General features: G+C 34.9%; 3 protein-coding genes across 3 annotated transcripts; 2 read left to right on the top strand and 1 right to left on the bottom strand.

Moving 5' to 3' along the window:
* Positions 1-3433: 3433 nt before the first annotated feature.
* Positions 3434-7382, top strand: LOC140823578 (uncharacterized). Its single transcript, XM_073184990.1, is given in 2 exon segments — positions 3434-6730; positions 6733-7382. Coding segments are annotated over 2 exon segments (2742 nt in total). The 5' UTR covers positions 3434-4414; the 3' UTR covers positions 7159-7382.
* Positions 7383-8174: 792 nt separating this feature from the next.
* LOC140823577 (extra-large guanine nucleotide-binding protein 1-like) lies at positions 8175-13200 on the bottom strand. The gene is given in 9 exon segments (XM_073184989.1): positions 8175-8951; positions 9149-9309; positions 9560-9801; positions 10020-10200; positions 10769-10954; positions 11093-11197; positions 11286-11423; positions 11513-11881; positions 11883-13200. Coding segments are annotated over 9 exon segments (2889 nt in total). The 5' UTR covers positions 12810-13200; the 3' UTR covers positions 8175-8371.
* Positions 13201-20029: 6829 nt separating this feature from the next.
* LOC140823576 (BTB/POZ domain-containing protein At5g66560-like) lies at positions 20030-22732 on the top strand. The gene is made up of 4 exons (XM_073184988.1): positions 20030-20461; positions 20543-20612; positions 20709-22010; positions 22091-22732. The coding sequence occupies exons 1-4, from the start codon at positions 20424-20426 to the stop codon at positions 22595-22597; spliced, it is 1917 nt and encodes a 638-aa protein (XP_073041089.1). The 5' UTR covers positions 20030-20423; the 3' UTR covers positions 22598-22732.
* The last annotated feature ends 123 nt before the right edge of the window (positions 22733-22855 follow it).

Genomic DNA, 22855 nt, shown 5'->3' with positions numbered 1-22855 from the left:
CATTAAAACAAATGGATTGTTTAAAATTTAGAATTTATAAACTTTTAAACCATAATCAATATCTAGAAGCGTTGCGGGCTCAAAATTTAGACAAGAAAAACGGTTAAATATAATTTTGAGACAATAAGAATGTGGTATTGCAATTTGTGATGTTATAAAATATATAACTTTTTAATTCAATAATATATATTTTTTTTGTACAAAAAATATTGTATTTATTCATTGGATTCTTTTGTCATTTCATTTTCACAATGAGAATATATTGTACAGTAAATAAATGAGTGGCAACGGCCACAATGTTTGCATTGATTACGGTTAAAGATTAGAACTTAGATCTAACTCAACCTCAAAAGTTAGCTTAATAGGGGGAGTATTGTCCAAGTCAATATATACTACTTTCAAGTTATTTATCCAACCAATGTGAGACAATTAACACACCTCTCTCACGCCCAGGAATGGACATCTGGAGCGTGGAGTTTACAAATGACCCAATTATGGACAGAATGAGTGGCTTAATTATAGGCAGTCCAACACATAACGGTGGAACCCGGGCTATGATACCATGTTAAGATTGGAACTTTGTTAATTGTCTCACATCGGTTGGATAGATAACCTGAGAGTTGTATATATTGACTTGGACAATTCTCCTCCTTTGAGCTAACTTTTGGGATTGAGTTAAGTCCAAGTTCCAAACTTAACAATTACTCGCCAGATACTGAAAACAACCGTACTAGTTCCACGCAGTTTCTACCCCGTGCTGTGGCATGATTATATTTGATGTCAACATATAAAATAATATAATGTAACTTGAAACCTTAGAAACCTATCGATAGTCTCATAATATAGTGGTAAAAAATAAGGACCAGCTTCACATACATTTTGCAATGTCCTAAAAGTTCGTTTAATCTCTATTTAAGTGCGTTTAAGTTTGAAGCTCGACAAAAACATCCTACTTCGACAGTGTTCTAAAAAGTCTGTTTAATCTCCGTTTAAGCGTGTTTAAGTTGAAGCTCGACAAAAACATCTCGCTTCGGAGAAAAACGGTTAAACTGTAGTTTGATCGAATTAAGCGTAATTAAGACGTTTAGTTAATGTGTTTGAGCACAATTAATCGCATCTATTTATTTTTAAATATTTTTATTTTGAAGGTATGTCTTTTTATTTTAAAATAATAAATTATATTTATAATTTAGATGTTTATTTTTAATTTAAATTTTGATTAAGCATGTCTGATAATGAATTGACAAATATTTAATATTTTTTAATGTGTTCTAGTTGCAAAAACAAATAAAGATTGTAATTTTGAGATTTTTATGTTTTTATTATAAATATGAGAATTAATACATGAGATTTAAATTTATCATATTTATGTATTATTTTAACTATTTATTGGTTTGAGATAATTACAATTACACTAAAGATAAAAAACATTTTTTATTTTTTCACGCTTAAGTATGTGCTAATCTCGCTTAAGCTTGAAAAGCTTGGAACTCGATATCCGCACTTCAGAGCGCTTCACGCATTTTATATATATATATATATATATATATATATATATATATATATATATATATATATATATATAGATTATGTCTCTTGTGAGACGGTTGCACGAATCTTTATCTGTGAGACGGATCAATCCTACTGATATTCACAACAAAACGTAATATTCTTAGCATAAAAGTAATATTTTTTCATTGATGACCCAAATAAGAGATTTGTCTCATAAAATACGATTTGTGAGACCATCTCACACAAATTTTTACTTTCAAATAATATATAAAAGGACAACATGAGAAAAAGTTTGGAGAGGTAGCAGTAATAATAGCATGAGTTAAATCAAAATTTTGAATCCAAGAAACAGGGTCAATGTTAACCTTTATCCTTTTTCCTTCTTTAGTCTTTAATTTGGTAGGAATGTTTGGGTAACCCTTCGAAAAGAAAGAAAGGTACATTACCCATCATTAATCCCAAAAATAAATTTGAAATTACTTGATCAATTAAATCCCTTGAATATAATGATGTTCATTACATGATGATTTTCTTTCGTTGCCTCATATACATATATATACACTAGTTACTCCGCAGACGTGTTATGTATGTGTACAATCTTTTTTATCATTATCGATGGACTAAAATGAAATTTGACGAATTATGGAAAGACTAAATTGATATTTGAATACATGATGCTCAACCATGATTCTTATAGATATACAATAATCATTGAAAGTCCGAGAAGTAAATTCACCGGCGTTATCAAGTCTTGTGTGTTGAAGTTTTAAAAAAAATAAAAAAACAAAATTATAATATTAGTATCATATAATGATAAAATTGAGAAAAAAAAGTTGGTGTCCTCTCTAAGTAGTTATTATTATATGCTCACATTTAATAACATAGTATATAATAGTATATATATAGATACATACATGTGTGTGTCTATATATATATATATATATATATATATATATATATATATATATATATATATATATATATATATATATTCAAATTTGGCTTTAATTATGAAAAAAATTGCATACTTGGACAGTTTTTGGAATGTGTTTTTTTGAGCTAGTTTCAGTATTATGAATTTTCCATAAAAACATGAAATAGTAGAATATTGGGTGGAAAAACCTCGACCAAAAAATAGTTATTAAAGAGATCTCTCACTTTATTATTTGTATAAATATATGAATATGTTTGTATATGATTTTATTTCATTCTTGTTGGAATTTATCTAATTTTATTTCCCTAGAATACATTAAAGTAATAACTAATAAATAAAGCTTTTTTTTAAACATTTTTTCTATACTTTTCAAAAATTAATTTTTCCTGCTCTTTTTTTTTACGATGAGTCCAGTATACATGGATAATAATGTGTTAATATTTATAAAATTATATAATACAATAATATAAAAAGTCAAATTGCATTGTACTCTCCTATGATTTATTTTAATAGTAGTAGATGTACGGATGTCTATAAATCGGGACCTCTCATATTAGAAATTTCTTCTTCTATTATTAAACATGTTTGTACAAAAATTGCATAAATTAGTCAATGAAATTATTTATTTCTCGATGTTCTTTTCACATATTTTCACCAAAATTTTAATCTATAAATACTATTATATCAAATTTCAGTCTCATACACCATATTCTAAAAAATATCCTTGGGAACAAGAATTTGAAACATATTTCTTTCATCTCCCGTTAACCATTTCTTTAAATAATTTATCAAAGACATGAATAATGAAACCAAATATTACATTGTAATCAATTGAATTTTTTACTTACAAATCAATATTCCAAACATATTTTTGAAATTAAAATATATGTGAAGAAATTTAGTAATCCCAATATATATATATATTGTAAGAAATTCCATAATAGTCAACAGTGAAAATGTCATGTAGAGATATATATATTTACTGAGATAGAGTAGGTGCAGTGGGGTAACTGCTATCAATGAGGGGGTGTGTTTTTGGATTCACAACTGGAGTTAATGAGCATTTCTTTCTGAGGGTTTGCCTTTAATTGGTTTGCAGATTTGCACAGAGAGTGAGTGCGAGGGGGGGCGGGGGGATGCTACACAACAGGAGGAGAGCTATCGGATTGACCATTATTCAAAGATTAGATTTTGGGAGCCTTTTCCCTTTCTTTTCTTTTTTGCAGCATTTGTTCATGTAGGGGGGGTGTCTTTCTCTTTAGTCTGCTTCTTCTTGGGGATCTGGGATTGTGATTCTCTTCACATTCTCCTTACTGGGTTTTTTTTGTTTTTGGGAGAATTTGATGTCAAGGTTGAATTTTTGAGATATTGGATCCTGAGTCTGTTGTGTGTTCGTTTTTTCATAAAATTTCTCTGCCGTTGCCGAACTGTTACTTAAAGTTTGAACTCAAGATTTTGAATCCCGAAATCTTCTGGCGGAATCTGCGGAGTTTACCTCTCTGTTACTTGGGCAATGTTCTACTTGTTGTCCTCAACGGAACTATATCTTCCCCTTTTCTTTTGTTACTTGGGCGATGTTCAAATCTTGGGCTTTCTTGATCTGGCCCAGAATTTGCTTTTCCCCTTTTCTTTGAGTGAGGATTAGAAGAATTTTCAACATAATCTCTGGTCTTTGTGTTTGAATGTTGGCCTAAAAGGGATTTCTCCTCTCTTTCCCTCCTTAAGATAGAAGATTTTGATTGTTTAAAGCAAAGTTTTATTCTGGAGGAAGCTTTTCTTTGGCTGGCTTTGATTCCTTTTGCCTTTTGGGATTTAGCGTTGGTTCAAAACTGAGCCAGCTTCACAGTGGTTTGCTGATAAATGGGCTGAAACCTTGATACAAAAACACTTCTCTTCCCTTTTGTTGCTCTGAGATTGCTAGTTTTCTCTCATTTGTCATCTGTCGAAGGAAGAAATAAAAAAGCTTTAATGCATCTCTCCCTATGGAAGCCAATATCACACTGTGCTGCTCTCATCTTGGACAAGAAGAGCAGAAGAACAGACGATTCTGACACTTCGAGCCATGAAATCAAGGCGAATCCATCGGTTCTCCGGAAATTGCAGGAGCACAAGCTGAGGGAGGCTCTTGAAGAAGCATCTGAAGATGGTTCTCTTGTGAAGTCTCAAGTTATGGAGGCTGAATCTTTGGCGGCTAACCCCGCTGATAACTTGGGAAGATCACGATCCTTGGCTAGGTTAAACGCGCAGAAAGAATTCCTCCGAGCCACTGCCCTTGCTGCGGAGCGCACATTCGAGGCAGGGGACTCGATCCCACAGGTTAATGAAGCATTCTCCAAATTCCTCACGATGTATCCCAAGTATCAGTCGTCAGAGAGGATCGATCAGCTGAGGTTGGACGATTATTCACATCTCTCTGGTGCCGGATCGAAGGTATGCCTAGATTACTGTGGATTTGGATTGCTTTCATTCTTGCAAACTGTCCATTGTTGGGAATCATCTACGTTTAGCTTATCTGAGATTACGGCCAATCTGAGCAATCATGCTTTGTATGGGGGAGCTGAGAGAGGCACCATAGAACATGATCTAAAAATCAAAATAATGGATTATTTGAACATACCTGAGAATGAATATGGTCTAGTTTTTACTGTGAGCCGAGGATTGGCCTTTAAATTGCTAGCTGAATCGTACCCTTTTCACACAAACAAGAGGCTGCTGACCATGTTTGATCACGAGAGCCAATCGTTAGATTGGATGGCTCAAAGTGCTAGAGAGAAAGGCGCCAAGGTTCAGAGCGCGTGGTTTAAATGGCCCACGCTTAAACTCTGCTCAACTGATCTAAGGAAGCAGATTTCTAACAAAAAGAGGAGAAAGAAAGATTCGGCCACTGGTCTTTTCGTTTTCCCAGTTCAATCTCGAGTCACTGGTGCGAAGTACTCATATCAGTGGATGGCTCTGGCACAACAGAACAATTGGCATGTCTTGCTTGATGCAGGGGCATTAGGCCCGAAGGATATGGATGCTCTTGGATTGTCTTTGTTCCGACCGGATTTCATCATCACATCGTTCTACAGGGTGTTTGGGTATGACCCAACTGGATTTGGGTGCCTTTTAATTAAGAAATCTGTAATGTCAAGCCTTCAAAATCAGTCTGGCCACACAGGTTCTGGTATTGTGAAAATTAACCCGGTCTTTCCTATGTACTTGAGTGATTCAATGGATAATTTCCCTGGATTTGGTGAAGATGAAGAATCGAGTGGGAATGGCGAAGTGGGCTCTCAAACTTGTCCTGGAATGCAATTGCCTGCTTTTTCTGGGGCTTATACTTCCGCTCAGGTGAGGGACATTTTTGAGAGTGAGATGGAGCATGATTACAGCTCTGACAAGGATGAGGCGAGCACCATTTTTGAAGAAAGTGAAAGTTTCTCTGTTGGGGAGGTTATGAAAAGCCCGGTTTTTAGCGAAGACGAATCATCTGATAACTCATTGTGGATAGATTTGGGTCAAAGTCCTCTAGGTTCTGATTATGCGGGTCATTCGAACAAACAGAAACCCTCGTCTCCGCTACCACCAGCTTGGTTTTCTACCAGGAAGAATAATAACCCGGCGTCTCCAAAAACCTCAAAACTATCAAACAGCCCTATGTATGACAAAGAACTGAACTTGGTGCATGATGATGATGCTTGTGTGTTGTCTTTCGATGCTGCCATTCATTCAGTGTCTCAAGAGTTAGACCACGTCAAGGAGATACCTGAAGAACAGTTTATAGAGATGCCCCCTGCTTCAAGAGAATATAGGTCTCCAGATAATCAACGCCTTCAAGCAATAGAACAAGAAACCAACATGGGCTCGAGTTTCAAAAATGTGTCAGCTATCTCCAAAAATCAGGGCACTCGGAATGGCCGATCTTCTGAGATATGCATTGAAGCAAAGGATAGTGCGATAAGAAGAGAGACGGAAGGCGAATTTAGATTGCTAGAAAGGAGAGAAAGAAGTAGAATTGCTGGTGGAAGGGTATCCTTTGGCACAGAAGACAACCACCGGGATCGTCTTGGCCAGACTCTTGAGCCTGGTGAATCATATGCAACGAGCCTGGATGATGATGACTATATCAGCAATGGGGAATATGATGGGCAAGAATCAGAAAGAAGCCAGCCAGAGATAACTTGCAGGTATCTTGATCACATAAACATGTTGGGGCTAAACAAGACCACTTCTAGGCTACGTTTCTTGATAAATTGGCTTGCAACATCGTTACTGCAGCTAAGACTGCCTAATATGAATGGAGAGATGGTGCACCACTTGTTCATATCTACGGCCCAAAAATCAAATATGAAAGAGGGGCTGCTGTTGCTTTTAACGTTAGAGACAGAAACAGGGGTCTGGTCAATCCCGAAGTTGTTCAAAAACTGGCCGAGTCACACGGTATTTCATTAGGTGTTGGAATACTCAGTCACATACGGATTCTAGACACTCCCAAACATCGAGGGTCTCTGAGCCTGAATGATATGACCCTCTGCAAGCCAATGGAATATGGGAGGCATGATGGTAAGAGCGGATTCATCAGAGTCGAGGTTGTCACTGCTTCACTTGGTTTCTTGACCAATTTTGATGATGTCTATAAGTTGTGGGCTTTTATTGTCAAATTTCTTGATCCAGCTTTTGTTAAAGAGGGTGTCGTCCTTCCAACCGTTGCAGAAGAGGGAGAAATTTAAACTGGAGTATACACTAACATGTTTGTCCCTTTTGCCTCCGCTGCCACGAGCAGAAAACAGAGAAATGCTTTGCTTTTTATCATGAGCACACATGGATTTGTCGGTTCTTGTTTTTTATTTGCTTGGATTTGGAAATTTGTATGGTTTCGTATGATAGTGAGCCTTCAGAAAGAGTTGTTAGCGTAGGCGAATTGTGTTTCTGTAAAAATCATCTTGTTTTGCTTGGTTCTACTATACTTTTACGCATCATTTGCTGCCTGCTTATTTGTAAGCCACAAAAAAAAATTTGTTCATATCTTTTGAAATTTATATCCAGGTTATTAAATCCTAATCATTGTATTCAATAGAAGGCGGGATGGGATATACTGCATAAAAATGGTCACTTCAAAGGTTTTTTAATAGATATTTTAAAAAGACCACATTCTTATAATAATTATTGTTGGGGTACACTAATAATTTTTGTTTGCCACGTAAAATGTGACACGGGATATGATTATTCAAATGCTCTCTGTAGATTTTTTGCATCAGGAGGAACTATTCACAGGAGTCGAAAGAGGTTTTGTATTCTAATGCGATGACTCTGGTATTTTGTTTTTGTTTTGTTTTTCATTTCATTTGTTCACATGTATAATTTGTTTTATCTTTGATGTTTCGTGAGATCTTGCAATTGATGACACACATATAATTCATTGTTGAGTTGATAAATTTAAGTGTATTGAAGTTTCGACTTTTTGTTGTTATTATCATAATTCATTGCTGAGTTGTATTTATAAATTTAGTGTATTGAAATTTTGACTTTGTTGCTATTATTATCATAATTATTAACTGCAATTTACCAAGTATGATTAAGAATCACTGCATAGTTTCAACATGTAAATTGAAATATTGGAACTAAAAAATTTTAAATGAGTCTGAAAAAATCAGGTTCCTGCATCCAATCCATGGAGGTTTGAACACATTAAGAATTTCATAGGAATGCAAACTTTCGAGTCGAAAAAACAAAATATGATACTTGGTGAAACAAAATTACCATAATTTTCCATTCTCTCTTGAATTTCACTGAAAACAAGCACCAAATCCCATATTACAAGAATCAAATATATGTACTGGTTCTTGATTATACAAACTGTGATCAACATTAAACTTCAACGTGGAGTGCTGATTCAGATAAAACAAATGTACACTGGCAAGAAAAAGGCTAATCTTGATTGATTCAATGAGAGGAACTCGTCTCCATGCTATAAATCGAGTACTCGCTCAGGCCCAAGTTGTATCTCTCTTCATCCCAGTGAAGGATCTCCTTTGCATATTTAAGTGCACAATCTACACTGGTAGGCTCTACGCCTTTCACTTGTGATACATACAATTTTCGACCAGTGAGAGATGAGAAAAGCCTTTTGAACTTTACGGCAATATAATGAAAAGCCAATTGCCCCACTGTTGGGTGATTTGGATTGTTGCTGCTGGAGGGATTACGGCTCATTACGGGTTGAAAATCATCGAACCAATCACATTTACTCAAAGGGACTTGTTCTATCTTTTCCTCGAACAGGTCGAACTTGTTTAAAAGGAGAAGGAAGTCTATCTGATCAAAGGTTGGATGAGTAACCATGCTCTCAAAAAACTTCTTGCTTGACATCATTTTGTTTGCCGACTTTCCTTCACCATCCATTTCAAACAGATCATAGTCATTTAGAGACACGCAGAAAATTACAATTCGGACGTCTTCAAACATTTGAAGCCATTTGCAGTTTTCTCCGTATCCTTTTGCCTGTAGTCTGATCAGCTGAAATCTGAATGCCAATTAGGAAAGGAAAAAAAAATGTTAGAAAATGCAAAAGGCCACACAGCTTCAAGTTTACGCTTTACAGTGATCAAGAAACAATGAATCGGGGAATTTGGATGTATAACAATGATAACTGCATATTTTTCCAAAGTGTTTGTTCATCGACCAAAATATGCACCGGATAAACAAGTTTTATTAGACTACCTGAGCAGGGAATCAGATAGGTCTCCTGTTTCTGAATCATCTTTTGACGACTCGGGAAACGAGAAGTCAACACACGAAAGCCCATTGGACGAAGTAACACGTTCGGCATAAAGTATGTCGACATCAGTAGGTTTATAATCCGGTTTCAATATTTCAAAAGCCTGAAGAAACAGAGCATCATAAATAACACAGCACATAAACAATCAACTTCAACAAAGAAGTAAGCCAACAATCAAACCTTATCCATTGACCTGTGCCAAAAAATGTACATGTTGCCAAAAAGGCAACACATTCCTTCTGCTATACAGTGAACTTGTTCAAATGGCATATATAATTCACACAAAAGCATGATATCATACAAAAGATTTTGTCTCGTTGATGTTAAAACATTTGGTAAAGCTCATATCTTACCTGCTCTAAAAAATAACTCGCAATACTGGGGAGAGTTTCTAATTCACTTCTCCGCTTGTAAGTTAACTGGAAAGCAGCATTATTCCAGAGTTCCTCAACCAATGGTGCGTATTCTCGACTAGCAGCAGGGAATATTGCTTCCAATGTACCAGATGCCATGGTTTTAAGGAGCCAATCGGAAAATGCCTTCAACCGTGGGCAAATGGCATATGGAATCTTTTCATATTTGTCATCAACATGCCCTGCAATAAAATCAAACCTGAAATAAGTAGTGGATCACAGCCTTCAAAAGCTTCCTCTCGAAATAGAAAACAGAGCAAAAGATCTAAAAACATTTATGGCATAAAATATGTAAAGATAAACTGATAAAAGACTTCCGGACGTGAAAAAGTGAAGAAAGGAATAAAAAACAACAGACAAGAATCAGTTTAATCAGTAAGATATTTAAATAAACTTTTACCAGAAATAGTTGAACCATCAGAAGACTGATTTTTCCTCAATTCATGTAAACTCTCTTCTTCAAAGCGCTCACGGGCATCAAGGAGTATGCCAATATAACTAAAAACATTGCTCTGAATCACCGATTTAATCTGATCTTGCTCATCCTCCGAAAATGGCACGTCTTTGTAAAGAATTTTAGCCTAATACAACAATTTTTTTTAGAAAGTAACAACAGCAATTTTTAACAATACTAACAAGTCCTAGTATCATACAAACAGTATGCCACAATGCGGTTGTTGTAAAATAAGAGAGCAAGGAATATATATATATATATATATATATATATATATATATATATGATTAAATTTAAATATATATTTTAAAAATATATACATACATATAAATCCGCAAAATTGCGAGCTACTTGAGCAGACTCATAAAATACTTGAGCTCGAGCTACTCGAACTCGATCTTTGACCGAGCTCGAGTCAAGCTGCTCAGAAGTAGCTCGACTTCGACTCGTTTTCACCCTAACTGAGAGAGATCAAAAGTGGACAAGGTTTGAGACATCGTTTACTAATTAGTAATATGATCAGGAAAAATGTTGCAAAGTACAATAACTACAACAATGATGATATTACTCCACAAGAACAGCACGTGAGGTAGATTCAACAAAATGAAGCATGCCCTCTCAATAATTTAGACAATCTAAAGTCAATTCATGAGAATTTAAACCCGAAAATATTTGGGAAAAATTTTAAGAGTAACCTGTTTAAGTATGGTACTTGTCCCAGATCCACTATATCCAATCAAAAGAAGTTTCTGAACTGCTTCATGCCCACGATGGTCTGGAAATGCTCGACTACTCACAGTAGTTTCTTGTTCTCCACTAGGATGGGATGCTTTTGCAGGAACTGGGAGAGAAAGTACAGCACAAAGCAGCTTTGTTCCAGCCTGAACAGTAGCAACAAGAAGAAAAGGTAATAAAAAATGACGCCAGATTTTAGAGGCAGGTGGCATAAAAGTTCCTTCTATTTTGGTTATCACATAAGGATCAAGAAGGATAAACAAAAGATTTGATAGAAATCGAACCTTGCGCCAGATATAACCTTTGGTGTTTTTTTGTCCCTCCTCTTGGTATGAACCATCTTCATTCACCCAAAAATGTGGATTTCCAGCACACTGAACTCCTGCTAACTACATTATTCCAAACCATGAAAAAAATCAATAAATTATGTCAAGCAAATAGAAATCAAATATTTGGTGGATGAACCCAAAAGACAACCTTCAACATCCGCAGCTCCACGTTAGTAATCTCCCGACCGTTAATATAGACTTGTGTATCCCCATTGCTAGCATCTGCCTTAATTGAACCCCCAACATTCAGATTAGGGCTAATTATTTGTGAAGGCTTCTTCCCTTCCTGACAAGGTCAGAAGTTCATCAACTTAATGGTGGCTACTAAAAATAAAAACAAAAAAAAACTAAAATATAGAATTTGATCGCATTCACCTTTCCCCAAAGACCCGATTCTTTGTCGTACCAATATTTTCCTGGTTTCAGCTTCTTAGGTGGATTGGAGCAGCTTTGTAATGCGATCAGCTCCTCATGATAAAGGGGACGGCCGTTCACAGAAATATACTCTGGGGGTAATTGATTCACATCACACAATTTTTCGGCCTTCATGATTTGCCGAACCTCCAGATCGTTAAGCAATCGCTTGAGCATTCTTGAGCACTTTCCCAAATTGCCTCTTTTTGATTCGTAAATGGGGAATCCAATGCAACCCACACACTTTCTACCCTCCGGCATGGAGCCCATTGCCCTAAGAACACAATTAATGCAATACTTTGCATCACAAACGATACATACTTCCTTTTCCAGTAAATCTATTTCCTTTTAAGCACCGGTAACATGCTCCTTTCTTCACCTTAATAGCAGGTTCTTTCTTTTCTCTAGCCACCTCAGGTCCAGAGTTGCTGAACTCATTAGCATTTCCATCGTCTGGCTCGATATCACAAAATGTCACTAAATGGTCTTGTCTAAGATCAGAGCAAGATTCATTATTCCCATCTCCAAATTTACGAGAAGACACTCTAGAAGATGGATAATCCACACTCATGACCGAGTCATTTGATGCCCAATCCAGTCGATTATGCCCATTCAAATCTAAGCTCTCGCTAAAACCATTAGGCACCCTAACATCATGAAAGCTCCCAGAAAACTCAGTGGATTTCTCAAACCTATCTGAAGCACCTGATGCGCCTGAACTTCCAATTACACCCATCAACTCGGAGGAATTATCTCGACTAGCAGATGAATAGCCCTGCTCATTCAATTCATTGGCTCCGAAATCAGTATTACGACACTCCAAATCACTAAACTCCCCGGACAAAGCACCACTATCCCGACAATTGACAAGTTCAGCATCTTCAAATACATTATTAACAGAGATCGGCGACACAGTAGCATCAGACTCTAACCCTAATTCTTTACTGTAAGAGCCCTCACTAACCTCATTGTTCCGCGGCTCAAACGCAATAACTGAAGTTGGGGAAACGGTCAATAACTCAGTGGAGGAGCTCAATCTAAAATCCTTGGATAGTTTCTTGCTAAAATCAGCTGCTGAAATAGGTTGAACAATGGGCAACAACAACTTATCTGAGTATGGAAGCGGCGAAACGACAGCAGCCACCGGGATCCTGTCCACATTGATGGGTACCGCCCGCGGCAGCTCACGGGTTATCGGCGGCCCGTCGTATTCCATTGCAAATGAATACTCCACCCCTTCTCTCACCTCCACAGGCATGTCTTTCCTTTCCAATCGACAAAACCCAAATCGAATCTTGACAACTCAAAACCCACCTCGCATGTACAAAAATACAACGAAAATCACAATCCTATGGACCCGAGAAAGCAATTTTGCAACAAAAACGCAGAAGAAAGAATATCAAGAGAAGAGTTGGGAAGAAAATACAATATGGGGGTACATGGGGTGGAAGAAAAAAAGTATTGGGAAAAGGGAGAAAGTGGGCACTGTTTAGGAGTTTGGCATCTTGTGTTTCCTTTATCTATGGGCTTATTGTATTCATTCGCCAGTTTTTCAAATTTTTGGCAAAAGAGAACCCCAAATCCTGTGTGCCATCGATGACGTTAGGGTTGGGGCGGCGACATCGGCTAGTTGCCATGTGAGGGGTCAATTGACTACTTCACTTAAGCAGGATAATTACTTTTTTTTAATATTTTTTTTACGTCAAAACTTGTAATTTTATTGATATAGATCAATTGTTACAAGATTTATTAAATATAATCATATGATAGTGATTGGTCCAACATGTTGTAATTCAGACCCGATATCTAATATCACATTGAAACAAATATCGGGTATTCCAAATTTTTACAAGTGAAAACATGAGACATAGTGAACCCAACTCATATCCAACACATTTTCATCCTTAGCATGAACATTTATAATATTGTAAAAAAATAAAAATAAATAACTAATACCCCTAGCTAACTCGTGCAATCAACGACAAATCCTTTAGTAAGCAAGCTTTGTAAGCAAGCCCGATTCTCCGGGCTTTCTCTCTTCTCGACCAGACGAAGGAGATACGAATTACATTCAGACGAATAAGGGTTTGATCGTGTTTTTTCTCGAATAGTAGGCGAAATTTGGAGAGTTCATCATTTAGTGATGAGATGTTCGTAGAAAAGAAAACGTTGTTCAACTAGTGACAGATAAGAGATATGGATAGAATCTCGCTCATAGAAGAAGATTACGCGCTACTGCTTAAGCAATTGATTGGATCAGCGCTTTGACTTATCTCACGCAATTTTTACTTCAAATAGAGACTACTAAAACCTCATCGATGCTTGTATATAATAGAGGCGTCACAATGACGTACTCCAGCATAGTTTTTTATATATTATAATAATCAATCAAATATTTAAAGCTTTATTATTGTATTTCAATCTTTATCCGTACAGACTTGGAAATTTAGTCTATATATTTGACCAATAATATAAGAAAGCTGAGGTAGAAGAGTATTCTGGATCAAACAAGTGGCACTTGAAATTGATGGACAAAGTCTAATAAAAGTTAAGAGCAAACGAAGACTTTAGAGACGAAAAGAGTAAACTGAACTATATAATTTATGGATCGAACATTCATTAAAGAGTGTGTATCATGTGAGACTGTCTTACGGATCATAATCTGTGAGACGGACCGACCCTACCCATATTCACAATAAAAAGTAATACTCTTAAGATAAAAAGTAATAATTTTTCATGGGTGACACAAATAAGAGATCCGTCTCACAAATACGACCCGTGAGACCGTCTCACACAAGTTTTTGCCTTCATTAAATTCTTTGGTTCATTATCTCTCAAGAGGTCTGCACGGAAGAATATCATTTTACTTTGAAATAAATTGGGTGAAATCTAATGCGCGATAACAACTAACGATTATTCGATATGCAGTCTTTATGATTGTTATTATGTAAATTAATGAAAAATAAAGAAAGAGTAGCGGGATTTTAATGTCGTTTGGTGAACATACCTACATCTACGATATCACGTCTAGATATCAAGCAAATCTATCGAGAAAAATGTTATGATCATACAAAGACGTATTTAACTAAACTTAAAAAGATTTCATATTTTCTAATGAAGTCTTTATGACGAACATGTTCGGCAGACTTCATTTGACGATTGTCGTGTGTTTTCCGTTCGCAAGTACACGATGTCAAATTATATTACATGATGAATAGAGTATCATTCTCACGAAGAGTGCGTATTCAACAAGATATCAAGTATCATAATTAAAATAGTCTAGATTTTATTTATAAATTAAATGGTGATTTTTGATTAATTAACTAAAGCAAATAAAAGTCAAGCAACGTAATCAATAACAATTCGATGAAACGAAAGATTTATAGATTCGATTTCACTTTGTTTTTCATTGTGTATAGTTCATGTTGATGTTATATTCATGAGTTCAACTCCTTTAATACCCAAAAATACTTAATTTTATTATATTTTCTTTTCAAAGATAACAAATATAATTTACTATCTAATATTAATTTCAATATTATTCCAATGTGATCCATGTTTTACTTTGATGATTTTTACCTTCTTCGCAACCTAATCTGATACAAAACTAATTAGGATCGTTTTGCTTGTATGCCAACTTAAAAAATTAATATTAGAAATTTTCTCATATGGACACGAATACAAGATAAAAAAAATCTACTCTCAAATAAATATATTTCATATTTATTTATAGTATTTTCGTATAAAAATTTATATGATTCAAATGCACCAATTATCAACTACAATATTCACCCATCACTTATAGAGAACCATTATTATTATTATTATTATTATTATTATTATTATTATTATTATTATTATTATTATTCCCAGAAAACATACAACAAACAAACAAAAGAGCATAGGCCCTTCTTAGTTCTTGGGGCTGTAGCCAACAAGAAAAATAACAGAATCTCGATGCACAACGTTATCTTCAATACAGGGTTTTGTTTGAGGATAAATTTATATTCGAAAAATGAGTTGATTTGATCTATACTTATAAAAAATAAATAATATTTTTTAACAGATCGAGTCGAACATTCGTCTAACAAAATTGATTGATACGTTAGACAATCTCTTAAAAATACTCGTGTAATAAAATAATAGCCATATAAACTAACTTTTCAAAATATATATATATATATATATATAAACAGAATGTGTGAGTGGATAACAACGTTTTTAGCAGCAAATCATCCATTAGTAGCCTCGAAAACTATTTAGTTAAGAACCATGTGTATGATAGTAGATTGCAACAAGTGTGGGAAGTATTCGTGGATAGGATGTGGAAAACATTTGGCCTCGTTATATGCTAACATCGAGAAAGGGAAGCATTGCCCGTGCAAATCTTGGCCGAAAGTCGTTATCCCCCCGGATACTCAAAATCAGAATCAGCCTTCCGGTGCACTGGCGCGGGACAACGCCACCAGTACGTGTCGATTTTTTTGAAAACTCACGTCTTTACACATTTAAATATTAAGATATTATTTGTAAGTTCTCAACATTAATAAAAAAACAAGTCTTAGTATAACAACTTAACTTCTTTTACACTTTCAGTCATTTATCACTGAATGTACTTGTATAAAACGAGATATGTCAGCAGTGTTCGATGTCATTTAACGATATCGATGATATGTGATTAATATCCTATATCGAAGAAATGAGAGATTAATAATGGTTAAAGAAATAACTATTTTCCCCCTTTTGTTTTGTTTTGCAGGTACTGCAACAACACAATTTCTTGATGAAGATAAAAATATAAATAAATAACATGAATATTATTGTATCTTGATTCCAACGAATTCGTATTGCTGGAATTTGCTTTGTTTTGTTTATCGAAATGTTTCAATACCTAAGTTTTAATTTTTGATTAAAAACTGACTTCTCTTCTACCGTACAATGGGGTATGCGATGTCTACTTTTCACCTTATGTCGCGGAGTAGACATGGAATCCACTTTAATTTTTTTTCTGACTGGTAAATAAAAATCAAAGTTATTTTTTTGATAGCTAAAAACAAACAGCAAATTAGCTTTAATTAGTATATTCAATCCGTCCCAATTATTTACTCCGTGTTTCTTTTTTCGTTTGTTCTAAATATATATATATATAATTCGTTTTCCACATTTAATAAACCATTTTACTAATATACCTTTGTTTAGTGTGTATAATTGTATCCAATTTTTTCTCTAATATTATTAAATAGGGGTGTATTAAGAAAATTTGTTTGTATAATTTGTTTTTTAGTTATATTCTTAATATCTGTGAAAAAACAAAGTAAGATATGTATACAATACTTATTAAATATTAATTCTAAATGATTTCACGACTCTAGTTAAAAGATAAAAACTTGTGTAAGACAGTCTCACGGGTCGTATTTTGGGAGACAGATCTCTTATTTGGGTCATCTATGATTTTATGTTATGAGTATTAATTTTTATTGTGAATAACGGTAGGGTTGACCCGTCTCACAGATAAAAATTCGTGAGATCGTCTCACAAGAGACATACTCTTAGTTAAAATGAATGGAGCGTTAGTTTTAAAGTTTAATTTTTGTCGAATTTGACTACGAAATATTTTTCCTTTAAAAAAATTAAAAAAATAAAAACCGAGCTTTGAACATGTCAAATATAGGTACTATCATTATATCTATCCAAACAAGAGTAGTTCTCTTGTGAAACGGTCTCACGAATCTTTATCTGTGAGAAGGGTCAATCCTACCGATATTCACAATAAAAAGTAATACTCTTAGCATAAAAATTAATATTTTTTCATAGATGACCCAAATAAGATATTCATCTCACAAAATGCGAATCGTGAAACCGTCTAACACAATTTTTTGTCCACAAAAAATTACACAAGCCGGATAAATTAAATGCACATTTCCACATTTAAATATCCATACATGCATCAGCATTTAATGTGCTGGTATTATTTATTTAAATTTTTTTTTTGAAAGGCTGGCATTATTTATTTGAATTTTAAGAACATCTATATATGATAACCTACTCCTCCTCTCTATATTTAATGTTGCCATATAATACATTGAGATTATTTTGTGATATATATATATAGTATTTCTTCTGGTCAAATGTTATCATTTATATCATTAAAATATATCAATTTTTATAAAAATATGATGAACTTACATAATTTAATGATATTGAAATATTTGGAGATACACTCTCGGTATAATGTAAACTAACCAAATTAATAAGTTAAATTGTTATCTAACATTAATCAACTATTATTTTTTTAAAAAAATATTTAAAATACACTCGAGGAAATTATTTTTAAAAAATAAATAGTGGACCAGGTCTATTGTCCTAAATACCCTCAATTAATCGTACGCCCCAAGAAAGATCTCGATTCTATAAGAACTAATATTGTGTATAGATAATTTATGATCCAATGATTGTAAGAGGTTTTAGTGTATTTAATAGAGGATATTATAAAATATACATACATATACACATGAATGTGAACGCTATATATAACTGAGAAAAAACATATTCTCGAGTGCATTAAATACATATATATATACTATATATAACTGAGAAAAAACATATTCTCGAGTGGATTAAATATATATATATATATATATATATATATATATATATATATATATATATATATATATATATATATATATGTATTTAAACAAAGTAATAATATTTTAAAATTTGAAATTAACTCACAATTAACCCCACGACTTGGTATTTTATGTAAATAATTAATTCATTCGGCAAACTATGAAATTTCTCAGTTTCAATATACGTAATTAAATATATTTACCAAAATAACTTCATTCCTCCCATTTTCTTTTAAAATTTATGAACATATGTATCTACCAAAATAATTTAAGTAATAAAAATAAAACTGAATAATTACAATCCACAAATATACAACATCCTAAAACAATCAGGCAAAAACTTGTGTGAGACGGTCTCACGGGTCGTATTTGTGAGACGCATATCTTATTTGGGCCATAGTTGATTACATAATTTTGTAAATTCAACGTACGACTCAAATTCTATAAATAATTATAGTTATAAATCATTATATTATCGATATATAATGAGTAACGATCATGGTTAAAGTCTTAAAGATACTTTGGTTTATTATAGAAAATTTACGAAAAAGCCGTACATGTTCCCTAAGGCGGCAAAATAAACTATTTGCCTTAAATTGAGTAGGTCGATTTTGTATTTGCCATATGGATGCCATTGCTTGTCGGGCCTATAAATATTGAAATATTTGTCCATTAATTCTTAAATTATTCCTATTCAACACGAGATCTTACCAAAAAGAAAAGAAAAGAAAAGGAAAAAAAAAAAACTAAACAGGACATTAATTATTATGCATTCAATACGATGGTTCCCACGTTAGTGAAATTCAAATTTTTTTAAAAAAAACCCCAATCAAGAGATTACTTATTTATGATTTTAAGTATATAAATCAATAGTATACTTATAGCTATTAATTAAGGGGTAGTCTATTTTGAGACGGTCTCACGAATATTTATCTGTGAGACGAGTCAATTCTACCGATATTCACAATAAAAAATAATACTCTAAGAATAAAAATTAATATTTTTTTATGGACGTAATGAACGCTATTTTTCAAAGAGACATAGAATCTTTTAATTATAACAAATAAATAAAATAAAATGATATGGCCAAATAATTAATTTTATCTTTTTCCTTCCTTCCAGAACGGATTTCCTCGTGATTATTTTTCCAATGAGTAACTTTAGAAAATATTTCTGAATTCGTATTCTACTTCCTTTACAAGATTGATTCATGAAAAAAAGATTTATTATCCAGTTTGAATTAATATGAAAAACTAATATCACAAAATGGATTATTAGTATCTAAGACTGGAGACCATTAAAGTGGCTGATAATTGATGATTATGGGATTTTAAATTAATTGTGGTCCATGCAGTCCTAACTACTCTTGACGACAGAGAACAAAGGGATAATTTTTTAAAAAATGTAAGCTTCTTTGTCTTTTTATTATGAATTTATTTAAATGTGGGATTACCACAGTGTTAGATGTGGTTTTGATTTTATTGTAGTTTAGACAATCGGTTTAAATACACTTATCATCCCATATTAACAGAAGCATTTTCTTTTATCATCCCGTATTATTCATGATCACAAAGAATGTGTTTTTTTGAAACCAGGTTAATCTGATATATTTTTTGTAATGAAAAATAATATTTTTGACATAAAAATAATTTTTTCACGAATCGTTAATGTACTTTTTGTAAATTCCAAATAAATGTAAATCAGAAACGGAAGAAGTATAAACTTTGTCATGGATTCTTAAGATCCACACACATTGTCACAATCAATTCCCTCCTATTTTAAAGATTTTGTAACATTTTGAACTGTAAATTAGTTCTGTTTAAGTATTTTGTTGAAACACAGAAATGTATGTGCCTGTTCTCTTTTTTCGTCTATCATGAATTGAAAACAAATCTACCTCTCGTTCTTCCTCCCCACAGACCCGACATAGAAAAAGGAGAGAAAAAGAAAGAGAAGATTCTGATCTGACCCAGTAAACAAAATCAATCGAAATCCCAATCTCACTAACCCTAATTACTTTTCTAAATTTCTAATCAAAACCCAATAATTATTGGTGTTGTTTCAATCAATCTCCCCCTACATACTCCTCCTTTTTAGACATCGCGCTTGAATTTCCACAACCCTGATCATTTCATAAGACTCAAAACTCAAAAAAGTGAAGCAAATTTAGTCAAATACCTTTTCAGTTCCCAGCTCCCATGTTTCTGTCCTGAAGCCACCGTCAAGATTTTCTTCGAACAAAAATGGCGTCTAAGCAACCCGGTTCCAAAGGCCAAGCATGGTGAACCCAAAATCTCTTCCTTGAACTATTTTGTTCGGATTTTTTCCTTCATGGGTGACTTTTGTTTTGCATTTGTTTCAGGTTCTGCACAACAGGATTGCCCAGCGATGTTGCGATTGAAGTTGACGGGATGACTTTTCATCTTCACAAAGTGAGCTCTGAAGAACCCTAAAACCGAAATTCTTCGTTTTTTGTGCTGTTTCTGTTTCTAAATCTGCGATGATTTGTACTCTCGTTTGTTGTTTAGTTTCCTCTGATGGGGAAAAGCAGAAAGCTTCACGAGATGATAACAGAACAAGAGACGAACCAAACAACAAACAGATTCGCTACAATCCAATCAGTCTCTGAACAGAACCAGAGCAATGAAAATGACGAAGGAGAGGAAGAAATCCAAGAGGAGGACAACGAGGGTCAGTTTCATTTTGTGCTCCCTGACTTCCCGGGCGGCTGCGAGGCGTTTGAACCTGCCGCGAAATTCTGTTACGGCGTGAAAGTGGATCTCTCCGCCACCAACGTCGCTGCACTACGGTGTGCCGGAGAGTACTTGGAGATGACGGAAGAATACTCCGAAGACAATCTCATCTCTAAGACCGAGAGGTTTCTTGCTCAGTCTACACTCAAAAATATCAAACATTCGATAAAAACTTTGACCTCTTGTGAAAGACTGTTGCCCATGGCGGAAAATCTGGGCATTGTTCAGAGATGTATTGAAGCCATTGCTACAAAAGCAGCCGCCGCAGATCCCTCACTGTTCGGTTGGCCGATGAACGGCGGAGCTGTGGATAGTAAAACTGAAGCTGACGCTAGGAGGAAATATGGTGACGTGACGCGAGGAGCTGCGATAGCGGATTCGTGGTTGGATGAGCTTGGATATTTGAGTGTGCATATTTTCAAACGTTTGATTTTCGCCATGAAAGCTTTGAATCTGAGCGGAGATATTGTAGAGAGTTGTTTGATGAATTATGCGAAGAAATTCATTCCGGGAATTTCTCGCACAACAACACGGAAACCATCGGCTTCTTCCAACCTTTCATCAGAGAATGAGCGGAGGGAGCTTCTGGAGACGATTATTTCCAATCTCCCGATAGAGAAAACATCACGTTCAACTTCGAACACGACGAGATTCTTGTTCGGATTGTTAAGAACGTCGTACATTTTGAACGCTTCTGAGGTTTCAAGGCGATCATTGGAGAAAAAAATTGGATCGCAATTGGAGCAAGCCACTTTGGACGATCTGCTGATTCCGAGCTATTCCTATTTGAACGAGACATTGTACGACGTTGATTGCGTGGAGAGAATTCTGGTGTATTTTCTTCAAAGATTGGAAGAGAGATCGGTCACCAGAATTCAAGCCGACGAGGAAGAAGGCAATATCCCTGTATCTACTGCGTTGATAACGGTTGGGAAACTAATCGACGGTTACCTGTCGGAAATCGCATCCGACGCTAATTTGAAGCCGGAAAAATTCTATGAATTCGCCATTACTTTACCCGATCGTGCTAGAGTCTTCGACGATGGCCTTTATCGAGCTGTTGATGTTTATCTCAAGGTGAATTACCAATTCAATCTGGATTACCTTATCTACATTTGTAAAATTGAAACAATTTCTCACTCTTTTCCTTGCCACAGGCGCATCCATGGATCTCGGAGACGGATAGAGAGAGAATATGCGGAGTTTTGGACTGCCAGAAGCTGACATTAGAGGCGTGCACTCACGCTGCACAGAATGAACGGCTGCCACTCAGAGCGGTGGTGCAGGTGCTGTTCTTCGAACAACTTCAGCTCCGCCACGCAATCTCCGGCACCATTCTCGGCGGCCGAGGGACGGAGGATGAGGATGAGGAGATGGTCGAGAGGTCCCGTGCGGAGGAGGGGAACGGCACGTGGAGGGCAGCAGTGAGGGATAATCAGATGCTGCGCGGGGATATGGATAGCATGAGGGCGCGGGTGCAGGATCTTGAACGTGATTGCTCCGTGATGAAGACGACGATTGAGAGAATGGACAATTCGGGCCCACGTGGACACGGGGAGAACGGTGGTTGGTGGTCAAAGTTGGGTTGCAAATTTAAGACTCAGGTGTGCGATTCACATGAACCGACGGGAGCGGAAGGCGGGAAGCGCCGCCGTGAACTTTGATGACCCGCTGTTGAATTCTCAGTCCATCTTTTCTTTCTACTTTATATTTATCGTGTTATTTACATTTGATATGTACAAAATGTGTCAAATTTATTCACAAATGAAATATAAATAACAAGAAACGAAACATAAATATCAACTATCTGAATTTGTAAGTTTTGATCTAATGTGAATAATGAATCTGTGCATGAATTCAGAGTGAGGTATATTGAGGGAAAAAAACTAAAGGGAGAGAGGCTTTAACTTTTTCTTTTTTTT

Source organism: Primulina eburnea, chromosome 2 (assembly GCF_022965805.1).
Source record: "Primulina eburnea isolate SZY01 chromosome 2, ASM2296580v1, whole genome shotgun sequence".
NCBI classification, from domain to species: domain Eukaryota; kingdom Viridiplantae; phylum Streptophyta; class Magnoliopsida; order Lamiales; family Gesneriaceae; genus Primulina; species Primulina eburnea.
The sequence above is the reverse complement of the archived record's forward strand: the minus strand, read 5'-3'. Positions and strand labels throughout refer to the sequence as shown.